General features: G+C 51.8%; 1 protein-coding gene across 1 annotated transcript; it reads right to left on the reverse strand.

The window, feature by feature from the left end:
• Nucleotides 1-18,737: 18,737 nt before the first annotated feature.
• Nucleotides 18,738-20,339, reverse strand: LOC142818833 (uncharacterized). The gene is made up of 2 exons (XM_075901016.1): nt 19,754-20,339; nt 18,738-19,353 (listed from the first exon to the last, which is right to left on the reverse strand). Exons 1-2 carry the CDS (start codon nt 20,325-20,327, stop codon nt 18,806-18,808), a joined length of 1,122 nt encoding a protein of 373 aa, XP_075757131.1. The 5' UTR covers nt 20,328-20,339; the 3' UTR covers nt 18,738-18,805.
• Nucleotides 20,340-20,977: the final 638 nt, after the last annotated feature.

A 20,977-nucleotide genomic window follows, 5' to 3' on the forward strand; every position in this document is an offset into this window, starting at 1 on the left:
TGGGAAGGCTGGAGGACCCCTATTTCGAAATAAGTGTCTACACAGCACTTATTTCGAAATAGCTATTTCGAATTGGCGTTATTCCTCGTGGAATGAGGTAACCAAATTTAAAATAAGCGCTCCGCTATTTCGAATTAATTTGGAAATAGCGATTTGGCTGTGTAGATGCTAGGAAAGTTATTTCAAAATAACTTTGCTGTGTAGACATACCCTAAAATATCTAGTAGGGCCTCTTATACATCGTGGGCCATTGACAGCACCTAGCACTCTATGCTTAACCCAAAGTCCTCTTTACCCAATCTGGGGCTCCAATTCTTTCAGAGTGAATTGTTTTCCCCACCTCTGTCGTGAGAATCACAGGTCCGATGATGCATACCCAAGGGGGGAAGGACAGAACCAGGTGGACAGTTTTATCAAATAAAAAATATTTATGACAGTGATGAATTTATAGTATTTATTCTAAGATTTTTAATAGACTGTGTTAATAATGAATTTACAGTGTTTATTATATTTATTCTACGATTTCTAGTTAAATATGTCAGGGTATGTCTACACTACCCCCCTAGTTCGAACTAGGGGGGTAATGTATGCATACCGAACTTGCTAATGAAGCCCGGGATTTGAATTTCCCGGGCTTCATTAGCATAAAGCCGGCTCCGCCATTTTTAAAAGCCGGCTTGTTCGAACCGCGTGCCGCGCGGCTACACGCGGCACGGGCTAGATAGTTCGAACTATGTAGCCATTCCGATCTATCTGTACACCTCATTCCACGAGGCGTACAGATAGTTCGGAATAACTACATAGTTTGAACTATCTAGCCCGTGCCGCGTGTAGCCACGCGGCACGGGGTTCGAACAAGCCGGCTTTTAAAAATGGCGGAGCCGGCTTTATGCTAATGAAGCCCGGGAAATTCAAATCCCGGGCTTCATTAGCAAGTTCGGTATGCATACATTACCCCCCTAGTTCGAACTAGGGGGGTAGTGTAGACATACCCTCAGAGATATAAGGATGGGAATGGCAAGGGGAATAGTCTATAGTCTAAAAATATCCAGCTACACTAATTAAATAACAGTGATAACTACAAACTCTATGTACTACCCAAAAACAACTACAACACTGAGCTTATACAACAAGAAAAAAATCAAATCATACATACCAACTTACACAGCACACGGAACATTTCACAGATATCGGTTCGGTTGCGAAGGCCTTGGTTACGCCCGAGAGTCGGGGGAGGTGGCTGGTCGGTTGATCAGGCCGGCAGCGCTTTGAAGTATACGAGAAGGCACACGCACGGTGGTACGTGTGTTGCGAAGACCTCCTAGAGCGAACTGTGCGATGGGTATTTATCCCCAAATCTGCACATTGCTTTCCTGCGCTTGCATATTACCATATATGGCCCAATGGTCACCAAGTGGGGGGGTCTGTGTCCCAGGGGTTGGGCCGAAACTGTGCATGTTTCATTCGACGAGGTAAGCCCCGCAGTTCTCACGCCAAGGTGACGAGTGGGAGAGTCTGAGGCTATTTTCCCCTTTTCACACCTCCCCTTTTTCTAAAGGCAATGGTATCAGGAAGGGTGCGGCTGGTTTCTCCCAAGGAGTACTGCAGCCCACTATAGCAAGAGCGGCCTGGCCAAACTTTTTTACTGGGGGGGGGCAGTTTCTTTTCTCTAACACCCACCATGGCCTCCCACATAGATCCTTCCCATTGATCCAACAATGTTAGAAGTTCCTGAGACTTTTCACACAAACAGGGTCGAATCGGTGTTGCAAATGAAATATTGATACGCACGTCTGAAAATGTGCAGTGAGCAAAACGAGGGCACGATCGATCCACCATGTTGTCTCAGGAAACATCTACTGCCGAGAGAGATGAAAACTGCAGGAAGGAAAAGTCACACTGCACTCAGATAAAATGGGTCAGGAGGATCCTGAAGGACTGCCCGGGGAAAACAATCCTCTCCAGAAGTTAAAAACTCTTCCAACTGGAGTTTTAGTTGTTCTCCCCGAGAGAGCTGCATGTTACCTTCAGAGGATGAAACACGCCCCACAGACTAGCTGAATATACAGCCCAAAGCCAAACAAATAGGTACTTTTAAAGAGTAACCTTGGAACAGGCAAACTGATCTTGCTGAAGGAGAGGAGTAGAGAAGACAGCACCCAAATACGCGAGTCACAACCATGTGAGATTCAATTACTCATAAAGGAACCAAATCTGAAGTTAACGAGGAAAGAAAAAAGTTGGTGCGGCAGATTTTAAATTTGTAACACCCGTGGGGATGCAGGGTGGACAGCAAAATGAGTCAGACTTCTTGTTGGCTGAGACTTAAGGTTCAAAGATGACTCATGGGCACCAGTAAAAGTCATAGAATAATAGACGATTAGGATTGGAAGAGACCACAGAAAGACATGTCGTCCAACCCCCTGCTCAACCCAACGAAATCATCCCAGCCAGGGCTTTGTCAAACCAGGCTTTAAAAACTTCTAGGAATGGAAATTCCACCACTTCCCTAGGTAATCCATTTCCAGGGCTTCACCACCCTCCTAGGGAAATAGTTTTTCCTAATATCCAACCTAGAGCTCCCCCATTGCAACTTGAGACCATTGCTCCTTGTTCTGCCATCTGTCACCACTGAGAACAGCCTCTCTCTAGCCTCTTTGCAACCCCCCTTCAGGCTGCTATCAAATCCCCCTCACTCTTCTCTTCTGCAGACTAAATAAGCCCAAATCTCTCAGGTGTTCCTCCAAAGTCCTGGATCCCAGTCCCCTAATAATTTTTGTTGCCCTTAGAAAAATCTGCTTTTCTGAGGTCCAGGGTCTGTATTCTGCTACTCTCCTTTCTTCCTTCGATCAGGGTCCTGAACTTGATCATTGTATGGTCACTGCTGCCCAGGTTGCCACCTTCCCTACTAATTCTTCCCTGTTAATGAGCAGAAGGTCAAGAGGTGCATACCCCCTAGATGGTTTCTCTAGGGGTTGCACCAGGGAGTTGTCCTCTACATTCTCCAAAAGCTTTCTGGATTGTCTGTGCTCAGCTGTATGGCTTTCCCAGCTGATGTCTGGGTGCTTGACGTCCCCCAAAAGAACCAGACCCTGGAAACTCCTAGCTGTCTGAAGAAAGGCTCGTCCACCTCATCCTCCTGGTCTGGTGGTCCACAGCAGATGCCCACCATGACATCATTCTTGTTGCTCTCACCCCTAAACCTAACCCAAAGAGTCAAGAGGCTGTCACTCTGGTTATTTCCATCTCTCTTTGAGTGCATCACAATAAGAGCGCCATGTAATTCAGTCCAGCCTGAACCTATCTAAACTGGGATTGGACCACAGTTATTTCAGGACCAGAGAGTCCCCGTGGAGGACTGGTGTCTGGGAATCCTGTGAGCTGGCAGGGCAGCAAGCTGCTAGCAGGGTTGGGAGCCTGGTATGCCACAGCTGGGCTGTCCAGTGCACCCTAGCTATGCTGCCCGGTGGGGCTGGCAAGCCCGGTGGGACTGGCAGGGTGGAGGTGGGGGATGGTGGTAGGTGGGGGAGCTATCCAGGAGGCTGGCGGTTAGGCCATGGCTGCGGAGGCAGTAGTAGGGGGCCAGAAATGACTTCCTCATGTCTGACAAAATCCCACCTCTGGGGCCGGTCAGGTCCCGAGGATGCCGGACAAGGGAGATCCAGCTTGTAACTGGTATTCTCTTCTGTGGAGACAGCTGGGATTAAAATACAAAATGGCGACTCTTTAGGGCTAAAGTGTTATGGCTGAGCTGTCTATTGAGTGTCATCATACCGGTGCTATACCTTGGTCTAGCGCAGGGGTTTTCAGAATTCTTCCTTCCAGCTAAAGGAAATTTATGATGCCACAACCAAACTAATTTGACGGGAATGTGGGCTCCGGGGTGGGGCTGAGGAGAACTTTGGATATAGGAGGGGGTGTGACGTAGTGGGGGTACCTTGCCGGTTGCTATGCTGGGCAGTGGGTTGTGAGTGACCTCCACTGGCTGCTGTCTGCAGCATGGCCCAGCAGGGCAGGGGATGAGTCATTATGCAAGGGGGCTTCGAACCTGTCTGACGAGTTATCTCCCAGGGAGCGGAACAATGGGAAGAAAGAGGGTGGAGCCCTGGCTGGGGGCAGGGCTGGAAGTGGGTTAGTTAGGTTTCTGGCTGGTATCATGGAGGAAGCAGCCTAGGAAAGGGTCTGGGATTTAGGGGCCCAGTCTCCCCCATCTCAAGGGGGGCTGAGGCATCCTAGGCCTGCCCTGTAATCAGATTACATCTGTGCTGTGCTGTATCCTGGAGAAGCAATAAACTCCCTCTGTTCTACTGGCTGGTGGAGTCTGTTCGTGCCATTACGGGGGTGCAGGAGATGGGAAAACCCCAACGCACCATCACAGGGGGCCACAGCTTTGCAGAGAGGGGGGTCAGTGTTGGGGCAGGAGGGGTTTATGTTGAGCAGCTCCTGGTCAGTGGTGGAGAGAGTGTTCTAAGGTAGCTGCCTCTCCTGGCACCTCAGACCATGCTGTGCCCCAGAAGCAGTCAGGAACAGGTTCCCAGCCAATGGGAGGGCGGAGCTAGTGTTCAGGGCAGGGACAGTGCACAGAACCTCCCCTCACCCAGGAGCCAGGTCTGCTGCCGGCCACTTCTGGGGCACAGCGCAGTCTGCGGTGCCAGGACAGGTAGGAAGCTGCCTGAGCATCCCCACTGCTCACCTGATCCCCCTGCAGCAAGACCCAGTGCATGACACCCCACCCCCCCAGTGCTGGGTCGTGAGCCATAGTTTGAAAACCATTGGTATAGTGAAGTGCTATGGAATAGATCCCTCACCTCCACGGGTGCTAACACAACCAAACCTGATGTCTTAAACTAGCATGGTCTGGAACACGCAAATTCAATCTGCCTTGTCTCCCTCTAGTGACAGATCCAAGGAGGATAATAGCCTACTACTTCTAGGGAGTTACTTTTTTATATCTGGTGATAGAAGTATTGAAAGTCCTTGGTTCACACCCAGCTGCTGGGAGTCAGGACGCTTAGGCAGGGATATAGTATAAAATGCATTTGCAAGGTAAGCCGTGAGAACAGCAGGGAACTCAATCAAAGTTGGCTGCTGTTCTAAGTCCTGCAGAGACGTCTCCTCTGGGACAGGAATTAGCATTTGCAGCAGCTCCATGTGCCCTTCTAGCCTCCCCCTCCGCCACCCACCAGCACAGCATGGATAAATGTATCAGTGCAACAATCTGTCTGAAATTCATTTGGCGCCTGTGCGGCTTCGCTCCTAAAACACCAGCACACTCAGATACCGAAAGGGCACGTGGCATAGGTAAGGTTATGCTCCTTTCATTAACCACAGCAGCTGGCAGCATTCACCAGCTCGTCTTGTCACGTTTGCAGAACAGTTCTGGAATTGTAGAACCTTTGCAGCATGGCTCTGGAAATCCCTTCCCTCGGGCCATTGCTGCAGGTTAAATGCATCCCGTCAGGAAGGACTGCAAAGGGGCAGAGATAGGCTCAATATTTATGGCTCCCACTGTTGAATCTAAGCCAGGGGAAATGGGTGCTGTTGGGTCGGCAGCGCGTCTGTGTGTGAATTGGCCTAGAGCAGTGGTTCTCAAAGTGTGGGCTCCGAAACACTAGTGGTCCACCACTGGCTTGCAGGTGGGCTGCGAGCTTGAGACTTGTCGCCCTCCCCTCTCCCCCACAGCAGGGAGCCTGAGCTGACGTGCCAGGCCTGCAACTCCACCCTGCAAGGTTGGAGCGCCAGTGCCGGCTTACCACTGCGCGGGGCGTGGGGGGAGGCCTTGCGGGTTGGATCCAGCTTGTGAAGGAAGGAAGCGGCTCCATGCGCTGCCGCTCCTCCTTCCCCTGGTTGGGGGAATGGCAGCACAAGAAACCACTTGCTGGGAGGCTTTCCCTGCTGCTCCCATTGGCTGGAATCACAGCCAATGGGAGCAGTGTGGGGCAATGCCTGGAGGTGGCAGGAGGCATGGAGTGAGGTAAACGCTCCCTCATGCTCCTCTTGCTGAGATCTGGTGCCCGCACCCCACTCCTGCACTCTCCCTCCCTCCCAGACTGCCCCCCTCCTTCCTGCTCCTGCACTTTCCCTCTGACCCCCATGTCACGTTGTTGGATTCTAAAGATCACTGTTGCACCCATGGGGGGGTGTGTGTGCCCAATAGTCTATACAAAGGGGGCCGTGCGAGGTGTCACATGAAAACTCGTGTTCTACTGATTCTGTACATGCTATTCGTGTACTTGTATAATATCTGTGTGTGGAGTTATAAATATTTACTCTGGGTTGATGCTGGAAAATTCTGTCTGAGGCAGAGCAATGGGCCAGGAATGTTTGCTCAATGGCTGTGCTGATGAGCGGGGTTCCAGGGACAACAGATCTCTAAATGCCAAAGACCCACCTGGAGAATGAATCTGGATGCCTGCAGACCAGCCAGAATAATGATTGTTGGCTGGGAACACAAGGATAGGCCACTGACCATGTGACCTGCTACAGCTTGGAAGATGCCAAGAGAGGTAGATAAGTGCCATGTGGCACCCTCCATCTTGTCTTGAGTTTAGCTCCTGATCCCGGATGCAGCCTTGCAGGGAACAATGAGCCAGGAAGAACCGTGGAGCCATCCTGACATAGGATGTACACCAGAGACTTCTAAGATACCAGTTTATAACATCTCTGCCAAGAGCCTGTATCGAGAACTGGGTGATTCGAGGCATGTAATGTATTTTCTTTAACAACCTTACTTTTCTTTCCTTTAGTAATAAACCTTTAGATTGTAGATTCTAAAGAATTGGATCAGAGTGGTCTTGTGGGTAAGATCCAGAGTGTAAATTGACCTGGGAACTGTGGCTGGTTTCTTGGGACCGGAAGAACCTGTTCGGGGTAGGTGAGATTGGGTTCTATAACCCCTTACCTGTGTGTTAGGCCCAGGGCTGATTGGGTCACAGGAAGAGCTGGGGTGTCAGAGGGGTTTTGCTCGTGAGGCTTCTGGCTGGCCAGATTGGCAGCTGAAGCGCTCGGTGTGACTGGTTTGTGACCTATTTGGGAAGGTCTCCAGTCTGGGGCTGTAAAGAGCCCCGAGTTTGAGCAATTCGCCCTGGTTGGACGCCCTCAGCCGTGCCCAGACCTGACGCGGTCCGTCACACCCCACTTTTTCCCCAGTCCTGCACCCCTCCTCCTACCCAGACCCCCCCACCCTCAGACGACTCCTGCACCCTCCCTTCCACCCACTCCCAGCCCGCTTCAGTACCCAACTTCCAGACCAGATGCCACACTCCCATCCCCTCCTGCACCCATTTTGTTATCATGAGTGGTTGGCTGGTAGTCTGAGGAAAGGTGTGTGTTGAGTGGGGTGAGCCACAGGCCAAAACATTTACCCCCTCCCCTCACATTGGCCTAGAGGCAGGGAGAGAGACCATGATGCTTGGCCCCTCACAGAGAGGTGGGAGCCCGCTATGGAGCAGCTTACCTTGGATTGCAAGACAAACCCCGCTGAACCTAAGAAGGGAAGTGGTGGGAAATCGTGGCAGTCCATGAGAATTACAGTGCAGTTCAGACTCATCTGATAGCCAAGAGTGTTTCTTGCTGGCGTCTGGAGCAGCTGCAAACATTTCCAGCCGTGTCACATTGTACTGCTTGCTCTCAAGGGCTCTCCACTGCACAGTGTAGGGCTGGGCTCCTGCGTGGAGAGTGGACAGCTGCTAAGCCTGGCTTTTCAGAAACAGGGCTGAATAGAGCTCCAGCTGCCTGCTCCTGGCTTGGCGCAGTTTGGAGAGCCCTCCAAGCGCTTGGCTCCGTTCTCCTGCTCCTCGGGAGACTTGGGCGGCTGCCGAGAGGAGCAACCTCATCAGCAGGAAGAAAACAACCCTCTTGTGGAGGTGAATTAACTCACTTCCCCCCTCCCATCAACATGTAAAGAGATTTTTCAGCGCTGATTTGAAACAGCCTTTACAAAGCTCTTCTCTTTTGCTGGCTCTCACCATTGGGTGGGACTGTTTTCCATCGCTGGCTCATGCCATCGGGATTTCAGTTCAACCGTTTGGCCTGCCGCTGTATGAAACTCAGTCATCCCTTTGCAACAGCTTAAACAGGAGTTTTGGTTTCTCTCCGAGGAACCTCGTCACAGCTTAGCTAGAGTTTTGCTTTTCATGACAAACTAATGAACAAAATCTCACTGCAAAACTCAGTGGAAAGCAGGGAGTCTACTTGGTGGTACAGGTTGAACCCAGGGGCGGCCCATGACTATAGACGTACTCAGCTGCCACCTAGGGCACAGCCGCCCAGGGAGGCCAATGATGACATCACGGGGCGTCCGATGATGACGTCAGTCCATTGATGGCCCTGCAGCTGGGGGCACTGATCGCACGTTCCGCCTGGGGCGCCAGCTGCCGCAGCCCGCCTCAGGCCTCTCCTGGTTAAACCTCTCTAGTCCAGCATTCTCGGGACCTGACCGATGTTGAACCAGAGAATATGCTGGACCACGGGAGATCAATATGGTCTAGCCGCATCACCAACACTTCCACTGCTTACTGGGTTCTGAGAAGACATTGAGGGCATGTCTAAATTATAGTCCTCTTTTGAAAGAGGAATGTAAATGAAGCTGATCGAAAATGCAAATGAAGCGTGGATTTACAAACCTCGCACTTCATTTGCATAATCACGTGAGAGCACTTTTTTGAAAAAGAGGTTTTTGAAAAAGAAACCACAGACTCGATGGGGTCCTTTCTAAAAAAAAACAAAAACCCTTTTTTGAAAGAACCCATACACCTCATTTTTTCAGGAGTCCGAGTTCTTTCGAAAGAGGGTTTGTTTTTTTTCGAAAGAACCCTGTCTAGACTGTGATTTCTTTTTCGAAAATCCCTTTTTGAAAAAGTGCTCTCACGTGATTATGCAAATGAAGTGCGAGGTTTGTAAATCCGCGCTTCATTTGCATTTTTGATCGGTTTCATTTACATTCCTCTTTCAAAAGAGGAATGTAGTTTTGACATAGCCTGAGGGGTAAATTAGGGCTAAATAACATCACAGAACACTGAGAACCAGGACTGGGGGCTGTAAACAAACTTTATGGGACCACAGAAAACTTGGCCACACCCTTGATAAGTGGACACCTGGCGAACTAAAATCATGCCAGACCATGGATGTTGCCAGACCAGAGAGTGCCGGACTAGAGAGGTTCAATCTGTAGTGGCTGTTAATATTGATTTCTATTATCCTCTGCAAACACAGAACAAAAAGAGGATTCTCTGGCCCCCACACAGCATGGGAGTTGGGGTTGCAGTTTAGGCAGATTACCTGCATTAGCTAAAAGCAGCTGTGAAGATGTGGCAGCACAAACCCTACCTGGGCTCCAGATGGGCTTGTATATCTCATGCCATAATCCATGCTACTGCGACTTCCTAGCTATTTTTAGCTTCACTAGCTAGATTGATGAGACTATGCCTACGCAAGCCGTGATCATACCTCCAGGCCCAGTGTAGATATACCCTGAGACAAGCCAAAGCTGGAACCTGTTACTCTAAGCACCTTCAGTCCCTGATTTCGGAAGTCCAGCTACAGAGGAACTTGGGCTCCAAACCAAAGTTTAGCTTTGAGTCTCTGACCCCCAAATGTGATGATTTGGGTTTGGAAAACCACGTTCCACTCGCCTGTGTTTGTCGCTAGTTTTAGGTGGAAAATATGAACTTCTCATGATTTTCTTACACTGAGCTGGTGCATGGCTGCAGGGTCTGTCACTAAGTTTGTGTGATTTCGTAACAAACGTTTCACACCACACGTTGGTCAGCTCCTATCTCGTTATGGTTGGTTTGAGAGACCTCTGTCATTATATCAAAGTTCTGTACCATCTGCCCCTGGTAACAGCTGGGATTCCAGTGAATCTGCTCTGTCCACACTGGAAAGGTTTGGCAACCAAAGTGCTGCTGTCATGCAAAAGTCGCCAAAAGTGAAAACTAATCAAAATGGTTTTTCTGCCGCCCATTGTCAACATTTTGTGGCCACACTGCTAGCTCCCTTCTCGACAGATAGAGCAAAGCATTGTGGGTAAGCATCCCACAGGACAGTGTGGTGGGAAGGCAGAGATGATCCCTGAACTTCTTGGGCTTCCCCGGTAGTTCTGTGAACTCTCCATGCTGAGGAAGGTCACAGCAGCCTTTCCAGTCCTCCCCATACAGCAGCATCTGCCTGTTGCTGTGTTCCTAGCAGGACAGAACAGGAGCATTCCAATGATTTGCTCTTTGTTTGTTCCTCAAAAGGAACAGCTCACTCAGCTGTCAGATACTTCCTAGAGCTTTGAAAGAGGCGGGGCGCATGTCTGCAGGGCAGCAGAGATCACAAAACACTGAGCACAGCTCTCAGGTCAGGCATTGTGATCAGGGCTAAGGCTGGCTCTTTTTGCCTACATTCTCCACTGAATAGCTGATGGGCGGAGAGCACATTAAAAATGAAGCCCTTTCGCTGTCCTCAAACACTCCCTCCTTTGAGATTCTGTTCTCTCTTCTCCTCGGAAGGATTTCGCCTTCCATTTGCAATGCCATGTTAAATCTCACTCTGCCTTGGCCTTGGGCATGTTGCCCCAGGATGTAACAACCCTATCTCTGCCTTACTTTGTGTAACCCACCCACCACACTGGGGGTGGCGCACTGTCCCAGCTAAGAGGCACTGAGACCACTTACAGAGAGAATCTTGAGTTTGCTCAACAGCCTTCGCTGAGAGGTAGCTGGCTTTTAGCTCAGGCTGGGGAGGCTCACACACTATGCTCCAGAGGTCCCAGGTTCAGTTCTGCCTGGTGGCGTTAGGCTTGCTCAGGCCAAGTTCTCAGAGTGCCTGTGGTGACACCCCCCTTCTCACGTGAAATGTTTCCAGGCTTGTGTGATAAGTTTTATAGGTTTGGGCAGGAGAGGAAAACAGTCTGTAATGGAAATCATATCAAATCTGAAAGATGGTGTCCACTGCCAGACATGTTGTGGTGTATTCCTGCCTTGTGGGGGCATAATTAACTCAGGTGCCGGCAGAAAGATGCACCTGCGGAGACCAGTAGCACATTTGACTGGACTGAGGCTCTCCAAGTGCTAGTCAACTGACCTGACCGACTCATTCATTTATTTATGTTACAGCTGGGGCAAGTGAACCACAGAACAGTTACGTGGCTTGGTCATGGCTATGCCAGATTTGGGAAGAGAATCCAGGAGACCTGAATTCCCATCCTCTGCACTAACTACTACATCACACTGCCTCGGCGTCAAAACAGAATGAAGGTCTAGCAGTGGGGTGAGTTCTAGAGTGTCTTAGGGAATAAGTTCAAGTCCTGCCCACCCTGGGAGCAGCCAGACAGCCAACATAGGCTGCTGCAAGGATGGAGCTGGCTATGTCGAAATGTCCTACTTTCCCTATAGTAAACTCTGCCGTTGCTGGTTTGTCTTTGGCTGATTTTTCTGCACTGCTATAATTTCATTACATATCCAGGTAACCTAGCAACGGCAAGCGCAGATGACATCGCAATGTGGAATCTGAAAAACAAACCCATAGCCAATGGTACAGTGCCTCGGCTTTTCACTTTCAAGGAAGGCATGGACTATACTTTGCGACATAAAGCAGGCTGTTCTTGAAATGAGTATTTGGGTTAAGTGGCGCTTAATGTTAATTGTAGCAAAGCCAACCTGGAAGAATCAGCAGCTGATCTGTAAAGCTTCAGAAATTGTGGTACACTCTGTCTATCAGTGTTTAGTGAGGGTGAGTGTGTACCACAATTCCAAAAATGTGAGCCTGCTCGATGAAGGTTTCCTTTTCCTGGTAGGGAACTTAAGTTCTCTTGGGGAGTTTCTGAGGGCTGCAGTTTACCTCTAAACGTTACCTCTAAAAAGGAACTTGCTCCATCACTTAAAACCAGATCCTGCCACGTTCACACGGAGCAGTTCTAATCTCGGAGTAGTTCTTTTGAAATCAGATTGAGATGGAGTTTCGTAAGACGGTTCAAGTAGTAATATAATACTCACTGTGAGTAAGTGGCCGAATCTGGCCTTTTGGTATTTACCCCTGGATTTACATGCTCAGAAGTTATTTACAGGTGCAAATCTACAGGCCTGCCAGCGGGAGGGGAGGGGGCAAAAGGGGTAGTTGCCCCAGGGCCAGGTGATTCAAAGGGGCCTGGGACTTCTGGATGCCTCCAGTGATACTGCAGCACTGGCAGTAGTCAGAGCGCCAGGTCCTTTAAATCACCACTGGAGTATCATGCTGCATGCTCCGGGCAGCGCTAAGGGCTGGGAGATGGGAGGTACACTGCCTGGGGGCCAGCATGGTGTGCTCCCACGGCTACCAGGGCTGACTGCCCTAGCCTCACCCCTTCCGACTGAGGCTCCACCCTTTCTGGGAGTGGGAGCCCCCCCTCACACCTTGTCCAGGGGCCAGCAGAGGTTATCAGTGCCCCTGCAAATCTGTGTAAAGACCATGCCCCTCACTTCTTAAGATGGGAGCACACAGACATTGATGACCATGACTTGGGAACACTATATAGTTCCCTGCCATGATGCCCCTCTACTGTGGATCTTAGCAAAGACAAGACAGAGCTTCACATGTAGTGGACACACCCATCTCACTTCTAAAGGTCCAACTGGCTCTAGGAATATCCCCATTGTAGGAATAAGGCATATCGCTGGAACGGGCACTAACTCTACAAGGCATCTGATCTTGTCAAAATACGTCCACGTAAATGACAATTCAAAGACCAGGGTAGCTTTCCTGAAACAAATGATGTAACAGGGACATTTACTTTCTAAATAAATCATAATCAGTGACCTCGTAATGCATATCGATTAGAATGTCTGGAGGAAAACAGACACTAGGAGAAAAATCCAGCATTCAAATCGGAAATGACAGACGCCCATCTTAAAAGAGGAGTATATGATTAGGCTTTCTTTGTCTTGACTATCCCTCCATGAGAGGATGATGTCTGCCAAGGGGGATTCACTGGTGGGTTTTTAAGTGGTTGAGGGGCCCAATTTGTGCCCTGCAGATTTTCCTACAGAAGTGAGAGGTGCAGTCTTGGAGGAGACATGGTGGTTGGCTGAATGGCTGTGCCCTTTATTCCCTCCTTTGTTGCTTCTCTCTCTCATGAGCACATTTGTTCTCCTCGGCTGTGTTTTCTTCTGCCCTGAGTCCTCCCATTTTGTTGGGCTGGTGCCTCCCTTTTTAAGGGGTAGTTTCAGTGTGTTTTTGAAGTGCTTCCGTTGCTCTTCATGAGCCCTTCTTCCTTGACTTACCTGACAGAAGAGCTCTTACTGTGGGAGGCAAGTCTCAGACACAGGTACACGTGTCCAGCCCTGTGGAGTTGGTGGTTCAAGACCTGCAGTTCTATCCCGAGGATGTTTTGCAGAAAGAACGCTGATGTTAGTGCGTTGGTCTTCCCAGCTGGTCCTGAGAATCCTCCTGAGCCTCTCCAGGCTCGTGAGATGTCGTCTGTAGGTTACTGTGATGGGGAGGACCAAAGGCTTGAGGCCAGAAAAGGGCCATAGAGAAGTTCCCCCAAGGAGGCTAGAGTGGCTGTGGAGGAACCAGCCAATCAGGAGCCAGAAAGGCCTATAAAAGGTGCTACAGTCAGTTAGTTGCAGCCCAGAGGCAACAGTCAGTTGCAGCCCAGATCTGAAGGGCTGTGTCTAGACTGGCCAGTTTTTCCGGAAAATCAGCCGCTTTTCCGGAAAAACTTGCCAGCTGTCTACACTGGCCGCTTGAATTTCCGCAAAAGCACTGACTTCCTACTGTAAGAAATCAGTGCTTCTTGTGGAAATACTATGCTGCTCCCATTTGGGCAAAAGTCCTTTTGCGCAAAATTTTTGCACAAAAGGGCCAGTGTAGACAGCTCAGATTTGTTTTCTGCAAAAAAGCCCCAATCGCGAAAATGGCTTTTGAGGAAAAGCATCCGTGCCAATCTAGACGCTCTGTTCCGAAAATGCTTTTAACGGAAAACTTTTCCGTTAAAAGCATTTCTGGAAAATCATGCCAGTCTAGATGTAGCCAAGGAGGGAAGACCTGTGGGGTGACTGGCTGGCTGAGGGAGTGATAGCACCATGGACAGCTCCAAGTGGGGAGCTGGTTAGAGATGGTGGACTATGGAGAGGCTATATGGTGAACTGTGATAGAGCCCTATGGTAAGGGTGAGGACACTGTTTCCAGGAGGGGTGGCCCTGAAGGTACCACTCTACCCAAGTGGAGAATAGACTGAGAGACTATACAGAGGGGCACCGAGATGGGCGCCTCCTAAAGATGTACCCCGGAAGGGGTGCTTGATTCACATAGGGCGTGACTCGGCCGAGGGCTGAGTAGCCGTAAGGCTGTTAAAAGACTGAGAGTGCATGCACACACACTTGGCCAGACGGGGGCACTCTAACTATCTCTAACGAGAAGTTTGGACAATGAGGTAGGGAGGGAAGGCAGGTTTATCTGCCTCTTGTTTTTCTGACATTTAGGGTACGTCTAAACTACATGGCTCCGTCGACGGAGCCATGTTGATTTGTTGTTTTGGCAAAGACAAATGAAGCCGCGATTTAAATGATCACGGCTTCATTTAAATTTACATGGCTGCCGCGCTGAGCCGACAAACAGCTGATCAGCTGTTTGTCCACTCAGCGCGCTAGTCTGGACGCTCCCCTGCCGACATCAAAGCCCTTTGTCAGCAGCCCCAGTAAACCTCATCCCACGAGGGATAACGGGGCTGCCGACAAAGGGCTTTGATGTCGGTAGGGGAGCGTCCAGACTAGCGCGCTGAGCGGACAAACAGCTGATCAGCTGTTTGTCGGCTCAGCGCGGCAGCCATGTAAATTTAAATGAAGCCGCGATCATTTAAATCGCGGCTTCATTTGACTTTGCCTATGTGTCTAATCTACATGCCTCTGCCGACAGAGGCATGTAGTCTAGACACAGCCTTAGTGATGCCATTAGAGAGATTTACACTGGAGCAACCATAACTTTACACAGGCCCTAACTGCCTACCGTGCCCTCCTCTTTAACTGTCCAAGACTGGGATTCCTGAAAAAATTAGGAAGAACGGCTCTTGTGCAAGAGGGGTTTTGAGCAAAAAGGAGCCATTTACACAGCTCCTTTTTGTGCAAAAGCCTCTTGTGCAAAAACAGCCCCTAATTAATTATGGAAATGAAGCATGGCAATTTGCTAATCTACACTTCATTTGCATAGGCTTTTGCACAAGAGAGGCGCAGTGTAAATGTAGCCCTACTGTGGTTCACTGTCCCATGTAGTGGCACTTAGACTACGTACAGCAAGAGATAAGCTCAAGGGAGCTCTATAGCCTAAGCTGCAAGCCAGCTGGCTTTATAGCTCAAGCTGTACTGACTCCTTCACTAAACTCCAGAAGTCCCAGGTTTGAGTCTGGCTGGTGAAGGTTACACCTGGACAATGGGATATGCCTGGAGTAGAACTGTTTTCCATAACACGGAAAGGGAGGGGGCTGATAGGAGGGACAGTTAGTTATACTGTAAAGTGACCACTGCAGAGGACAGCAGAGCGATTACAGGGGGTTAGCTGCACCAGGAAGAGAGTGACCAGCTCCCCATGTTTCTAGCCACAGGCCCAGGTAAGTGGCCCCATGCCTCAAACTCCTCAATGCTGGATGGGGGGCAGCCAGCAGCCCCACTGCCCTCAAGCAGCACTTCCAGGGGCTGGGACTGGGCCACACAGCCCCAACTCCCTGCATAGGCAGCACTGCCAGGGGCAGGTATGGGCCACTCAGGCCCGCCTCCCCCCAAGGAGTCCTGCATCCTCAGTCCCCCAGCCCCCTAGGAGAAGCCCTGCCACTGGCTGGAGTTGGGCATTGCAGCTTTGCCCTCCTGGGAGGACCCGGTGGCTGGAGCTAGGCACCACAGCCTCACCCCACAGGAGGAGCCAGAGGGTGGCAGTTGCAGTGCTGGTGAACCTCCTGGTGAGCCCCCCCAAGTTGTCCCAGACTGCTGCCCTGAGCCCCCCACTCCTTGCCCTGACTCCTGCACCCCCCTCCTCCCGCCCACACTGCCAGCCTCCTGCCCTGAAGGATACGAGCAATATCAGGCCAGTCTTCTAGTTCATAAATCAAAGGTGGGGCAGGCTAAGAAAGAAACGCTGTACCGTCGTGGGCTGGTGAGTACATTGTGTTTCTCCTCTGTACTTTTAAACCCTAATCAATTCCTTTCCTGCATTCTTTTGGTTCTGTGTGGGTGCATTGCCTAGAACACAACAGAGTCCTTGCCTATGATGCTACCATTGAACAAAGAATAAACAATCACAATGAATAAGAAATATCATTTTACTCAGCACCGGGTGGCCTAGTTGATACAGCATGCCGTTGGACGCCTGGGTTCTATTTGTGGCTCCCCCACTGGCCTCATGGGTGACCTTGTGCAAGTCTCCACGCCTCAGCTTCCTCGTATGAAAAGGGAGATACTGATACTGGTCTCTGTGCTCCACTGAGGACAGGAGGTAGGTGTCGATATTAGGTAGCAGTCCAGTCAGAGTGTAGAGGAAGGCCTCCCTGGACCCACTTGCTACCACAGGCCATCGTTAAAAGTGACTGTTCATTATTTAGGCCTGGCTGAAGCCCAGACTCCAAGGGTGTGTCTAGACTGCAGGCTTCTTTCGAAAGAGCCTCTTTCAAAAGCATCTTTCGAAAGAGGCTCTTTCGAAAGAGCGCGTCTAGACTACAATGCGCGGATCGAAAGATCGATCCGCTATTTCGAAAAAGAGCGTCCAGACTGCCGGACGCTCTTTCGAAATTGAAAGCCACCCGGAACTGCTTCTGCCAGGGCATGGGGGCAGCATTTCCTTCCGGGTGCTGCCTGCCTGCCCTTTGCAGAGACGCGTGGTGAGAGGGACACTCCTGAACACCCGTTGCTCTGCTCCTGCAGCTGCCTTTGCTGTCCCTTGAGGAATTTGGCAAGGCATCGCAGTGCTGCTTTGGAGTGCTCAGCTTCCTGGGACACCCCAGCAGCTTTTTTCTTGTGAGGTTTTTCTGCTTGCAGACCCTTATTTGTGGCATGGAGCCAGAGCTGCCCCTGGGCAGGCGAGGGCCCCACACCACCATACTGCAGCTGTTGCTGCATCTTCGTGAGACAATCATGAGGCTCCTTCCCGAGCTGGACCCAGACCAGAGGGACGAGGGGTTCCCCCGTCCGGCAGCCACACTGCCCTTGCCTCCGAACTTTTTCGTTGACAGGCGTGTTTGGAGGTTTGACACCAGCTCTGACTGGTGGGACCGGCTCGTGATGGAGATCTGGGATGACCAAGACTGGCTACGGAACTTCCGCATGAGAAAGACCACTTTCCAGGAGCTGTGTACCTGGCTCGCCCCTGCTCTGCAATGGCAAGACACCCACCTGCAGCCTGCCATCCCCCTGGAAAAGAGGGTCGCCATTGCCCTCTGGAAGCTGGCAACCCCCGACAGCTACCGCTCCGTGGGACACCAATTTGGAGTGGGGAGATCTACTGTCGGGGCCGTCTTGATGGAGGTAAGTCATTGTCTGGGGACAGTCACAGTTTGGGGTGGGGGGAAGGGAGACTGTCAGGAAGGGCCAAGTGGAGTGGGAGTGGGAGTGGGAGGGAGCTCCTCCACTCACCCTGAATTGGGGGGGGGGGGTTCTGAGGAGGGGATTCCCGGGCTGTTTGTTTGAGAGGGAAGGTGGGCGGTGGGTTCTCCTCCTAAGACATAAGGCACCCCTTCTAACACTTTGTTGTCTGTCTCGTTCTGCAGGTGGTGAGGGCCATCAATTCGGAGCTGCTCAACAGGCTCATCTGTCTACCGGATCTGGACAGCGTCATGGCCGGCTTTGCTGCCCTCGGCTTCCCCAATTGCGGAGGAGCGCTCGATGGGACACACATTGCCATCCGTGCACCGCCCCATCGAGCAGCCCAATTCATAAACAGAAAGGGCTACTTTTCTATGGTCCTCCAGGCCCTGGTCGACCATCGTGGACAGTTTTCGGACATTTGTGTTGGGTGGTCAGGGCGGGCACACGATGCCCGCATCTTCAGGAACTCGTACCTGTACTGGAGGCTTCAGGCAGGAACTTTTTTCCCCCATCGCCAGTTTGCGGTTGGGGATGTGCACATGCCGGTGTGCATAGTGGCTGATGCCGCCTATCCCCTGATGCCGTGGCTGATGAAGCCCTACACCGGCCAGCTGGATGCGAGCAAGGAGCAGTTTAATGCTCGCCTTAACCGGGCTCGCAACCAGGTGGAATGTGCGTTTGGCCGTTTAAAGGGCAGATTCCGGTGCTTGCTCACACGCCTCGACATGGGGGAGACCAACATCCCCGAGGTGGTGGCCGTGTGTTGCGTCCTCCATAACCTCGTGGAGAGGAAAGGGGAGGCCTTCCTACCAGGGTGGGGGAGAGCTGCTGATGCCCAGGAGAGGCTCTTTGCCCAGCCCCGGACAGCTGCCATCCGCCAGGCTCACCGGTCTGCAGTTGGCATCCGGGAGGCCCTCCGGGACCAATTCTCCAGTGGAGGCCACTGAGTGCACGGAGGGGCTTCTGCCTGGGGACTGGGCCCTGGCCCCCAATAGAAGCTTCCCTCCACAACCCATCTCCTGACCCAGTTTGGACACATCACTTACACCAGGGTGTGTTTCAAAATAAAATGTTCTCTTTACTTATTTATAATTTTGTACATATAATCAAACAATGTGGCAAAATAACAAAAATTTTCTTCATTTTTGTTGTTGCCAAACTATATACAATAAACAAACAGTGCCTTTAACCCTTTGTTTGTGCTTTAACTGGGGTGATGGGGGTGATTGAAACCTGGAGGGGGGAAGGGGCCTGGAAACCTGGAGGGGGGAAGGGGATCAGGTTGAACGGGGCTTGGCAGATTTCCCTTTCCTGCTTGGGCCTCGTGTTTGGGGTGCTCCCCGGCTACGGGATCGGGTGATGCACCTGTCGGTTGGCTGGCTGCTGGGGGGCTCTTGGGACGTGGAAGCCTGGGGGAGAGGAGGGCCAGGGGGAGAGAGGGGCTGGGGAGCTGGGGGGGCTGGGGGAGAGGGAGGTCCAAGGGGGGAAAGGGCTGCTGTTGTGGAAGGGGGGTTTGGTGGGGTGGGGTCATGGGGTGCTGGAGGAGCAGGACCAGGCACAACAGCAGGCAAGCCGCTGACCTCCCTCAGGGTGGCGTACAGCACCATGCGCTGCAGGACCAGCTCATTCATGAGCCGATCACGCCACCGCTCCTCTGCCTCCGCCCTCTGTAGCAGGATGGCGTTCTGCTCCTGCACAGCCTCGACGTGCTGCCGGAGGATGTCGGCGTAGACACGCCTGTGTCTGCGGCTCCCATGTCTCCGAGGTGGAGATGGAGATGGAGGTGGGGCTGGGGTGCTGCGGCCCTCTTCCACGGCTGGTCCGGCTGTGGAGGAAAAGAAGAAGACACAATCAGTCCTATAAACTGGACTCTGTAGCACTTACAATACTAACAGGATGGTTTATTAGGGGATGAGCTTTCCAGGGCCAGACCCACTTCCTCAGATCAGAGTAACACGGCTACATTTCTATCACAATCAGTCATGTGTGCAACAGCTGTCCAAAAGGGCATGCCCTCTCCCTTGAGACAGGGGAAGCAGACATTCTGAAGGTCACACTGTGTGTGTGTGTGTGTGTGTGTGTGTGTGTGTGTGTGTGTGTGTGTGTGTGTGTGACCTGGGCATCAGCATGAGCATGACAGGTTTCCCTTGTGCATCACCCACTGTGCACCCACCCACCTACCTCCCCCCCCCCCCCCGGGTGTGACACAAACTCACTGTACTCACCTGCTGCTTCCTCTCCCGCGCCAGATGACGCCTGGGAGGCCTCAGAGGTCTGGGTGACTGGCTCCAGGGTGAGGGTCGCCGTCTCCTCGGTGTCCTCCTCCTCTGGGCCCATGTCCCCGTCTCCAGACTGCTGTAGCTCCCGCTCTGGAGCGTCCACCACGGGGTCTGCCAGTCCGGACTGCACGAACCGCCGTGGTGTGCGTGCTTCTGCACTGCCACCCAGGATCTGGTCCAGCTCGGAGTAGTAGGGGCAGTAGTGGGGGGCTGCCCCAGAACGGGAGCTCTCCTCCCTGGCTTTGGCGTAGCCCTGGCGCAGCTCTTTCACCTTTGAGCGCACCTGGTCCTGGGTGCGGGGGTAGTGGCCCTTCTGGGCCAGGGCTTCAGCCATGCGGCCATAAATTTCGGCATTTCGCCGGCGGCTTTTGAGGGCCTGTAAGGCCTCCTCCTCTCCCCACAGCTCCAGCAGGCTCTTTATCTCTGCGCCGGACCAGGATGGTGCCCGGCGCTTGGAGCCCTTGGCTGGGTCCCCAGAAGGCTCGGAGGAAGGGCCAGGACGCTCTTGGGGCTGTGACATGCTGCAGCAAGGTCGCCGTGTGCTCTGGCTCCTTGTCTGCAACAAGCGGCTGTGAGGGTGCGCCTGTCCCTTTAAGGAATGGCTGCAGCCAGGAACCACAGACGTGCAACCCATGGCCCAGATTGTCCACCAGGGCTTGTTCCTGGAGGCCAATAATTTCGAAAGAAAGGGCTCCCCCCGTCCAGACTCACGTTCTTTCGACGGATCTCCCTCGAAAAAGGCGTTCTTCCTCTTGAAACGAGGTTTACCGCCGTCAAAAGAAAAGCCGCGTTCTTTCGATTTAATTTCGAAAGAACGCGGCTTGAGTCTGGACGCAGGGGAAGTTCTTTCGAAAAAAGGCTACTTTTTTCGAAAGATCCCCTGAGTGTGGACACAGCCCAAGAGAGCCTTCTCCTCCCCTACACTAAAGATGCTGAGATGTGGCCTGATGGCACCTTCCTTTAATTCAGTGAGGAAAACAGCAGCATGGATGGCTGCTCAAATGAGTTATTAGAACCCTTCTCGCCTCATCATTCATGTTGGTATAAGCTAAGCATTCAGAAACCGCTGTTGTGTTTTCTCCGCCAAGCTCTCCCAACCATGCATCTCTCTGGTTCCTCGGTGATATTAATGGGTTGAGTCCTATTAAATCATCCATAGCTACCAGACTC

This window comes from Pelodiscus sinensis, chromosome 18 (assembly GCF_049634645.1).
Source record: "Pelodiscus sinensis isolate JC-2024 chromosome 18, ASM4963464v1, whole genome shotgun sequence".
NCBI classification, from domain to species: domain Eukaryota; kingdom Metazoa; phylum Chordata; order Testudines; family Trionychidae; genus Pelodiscus; species Pelodiscus sinensis.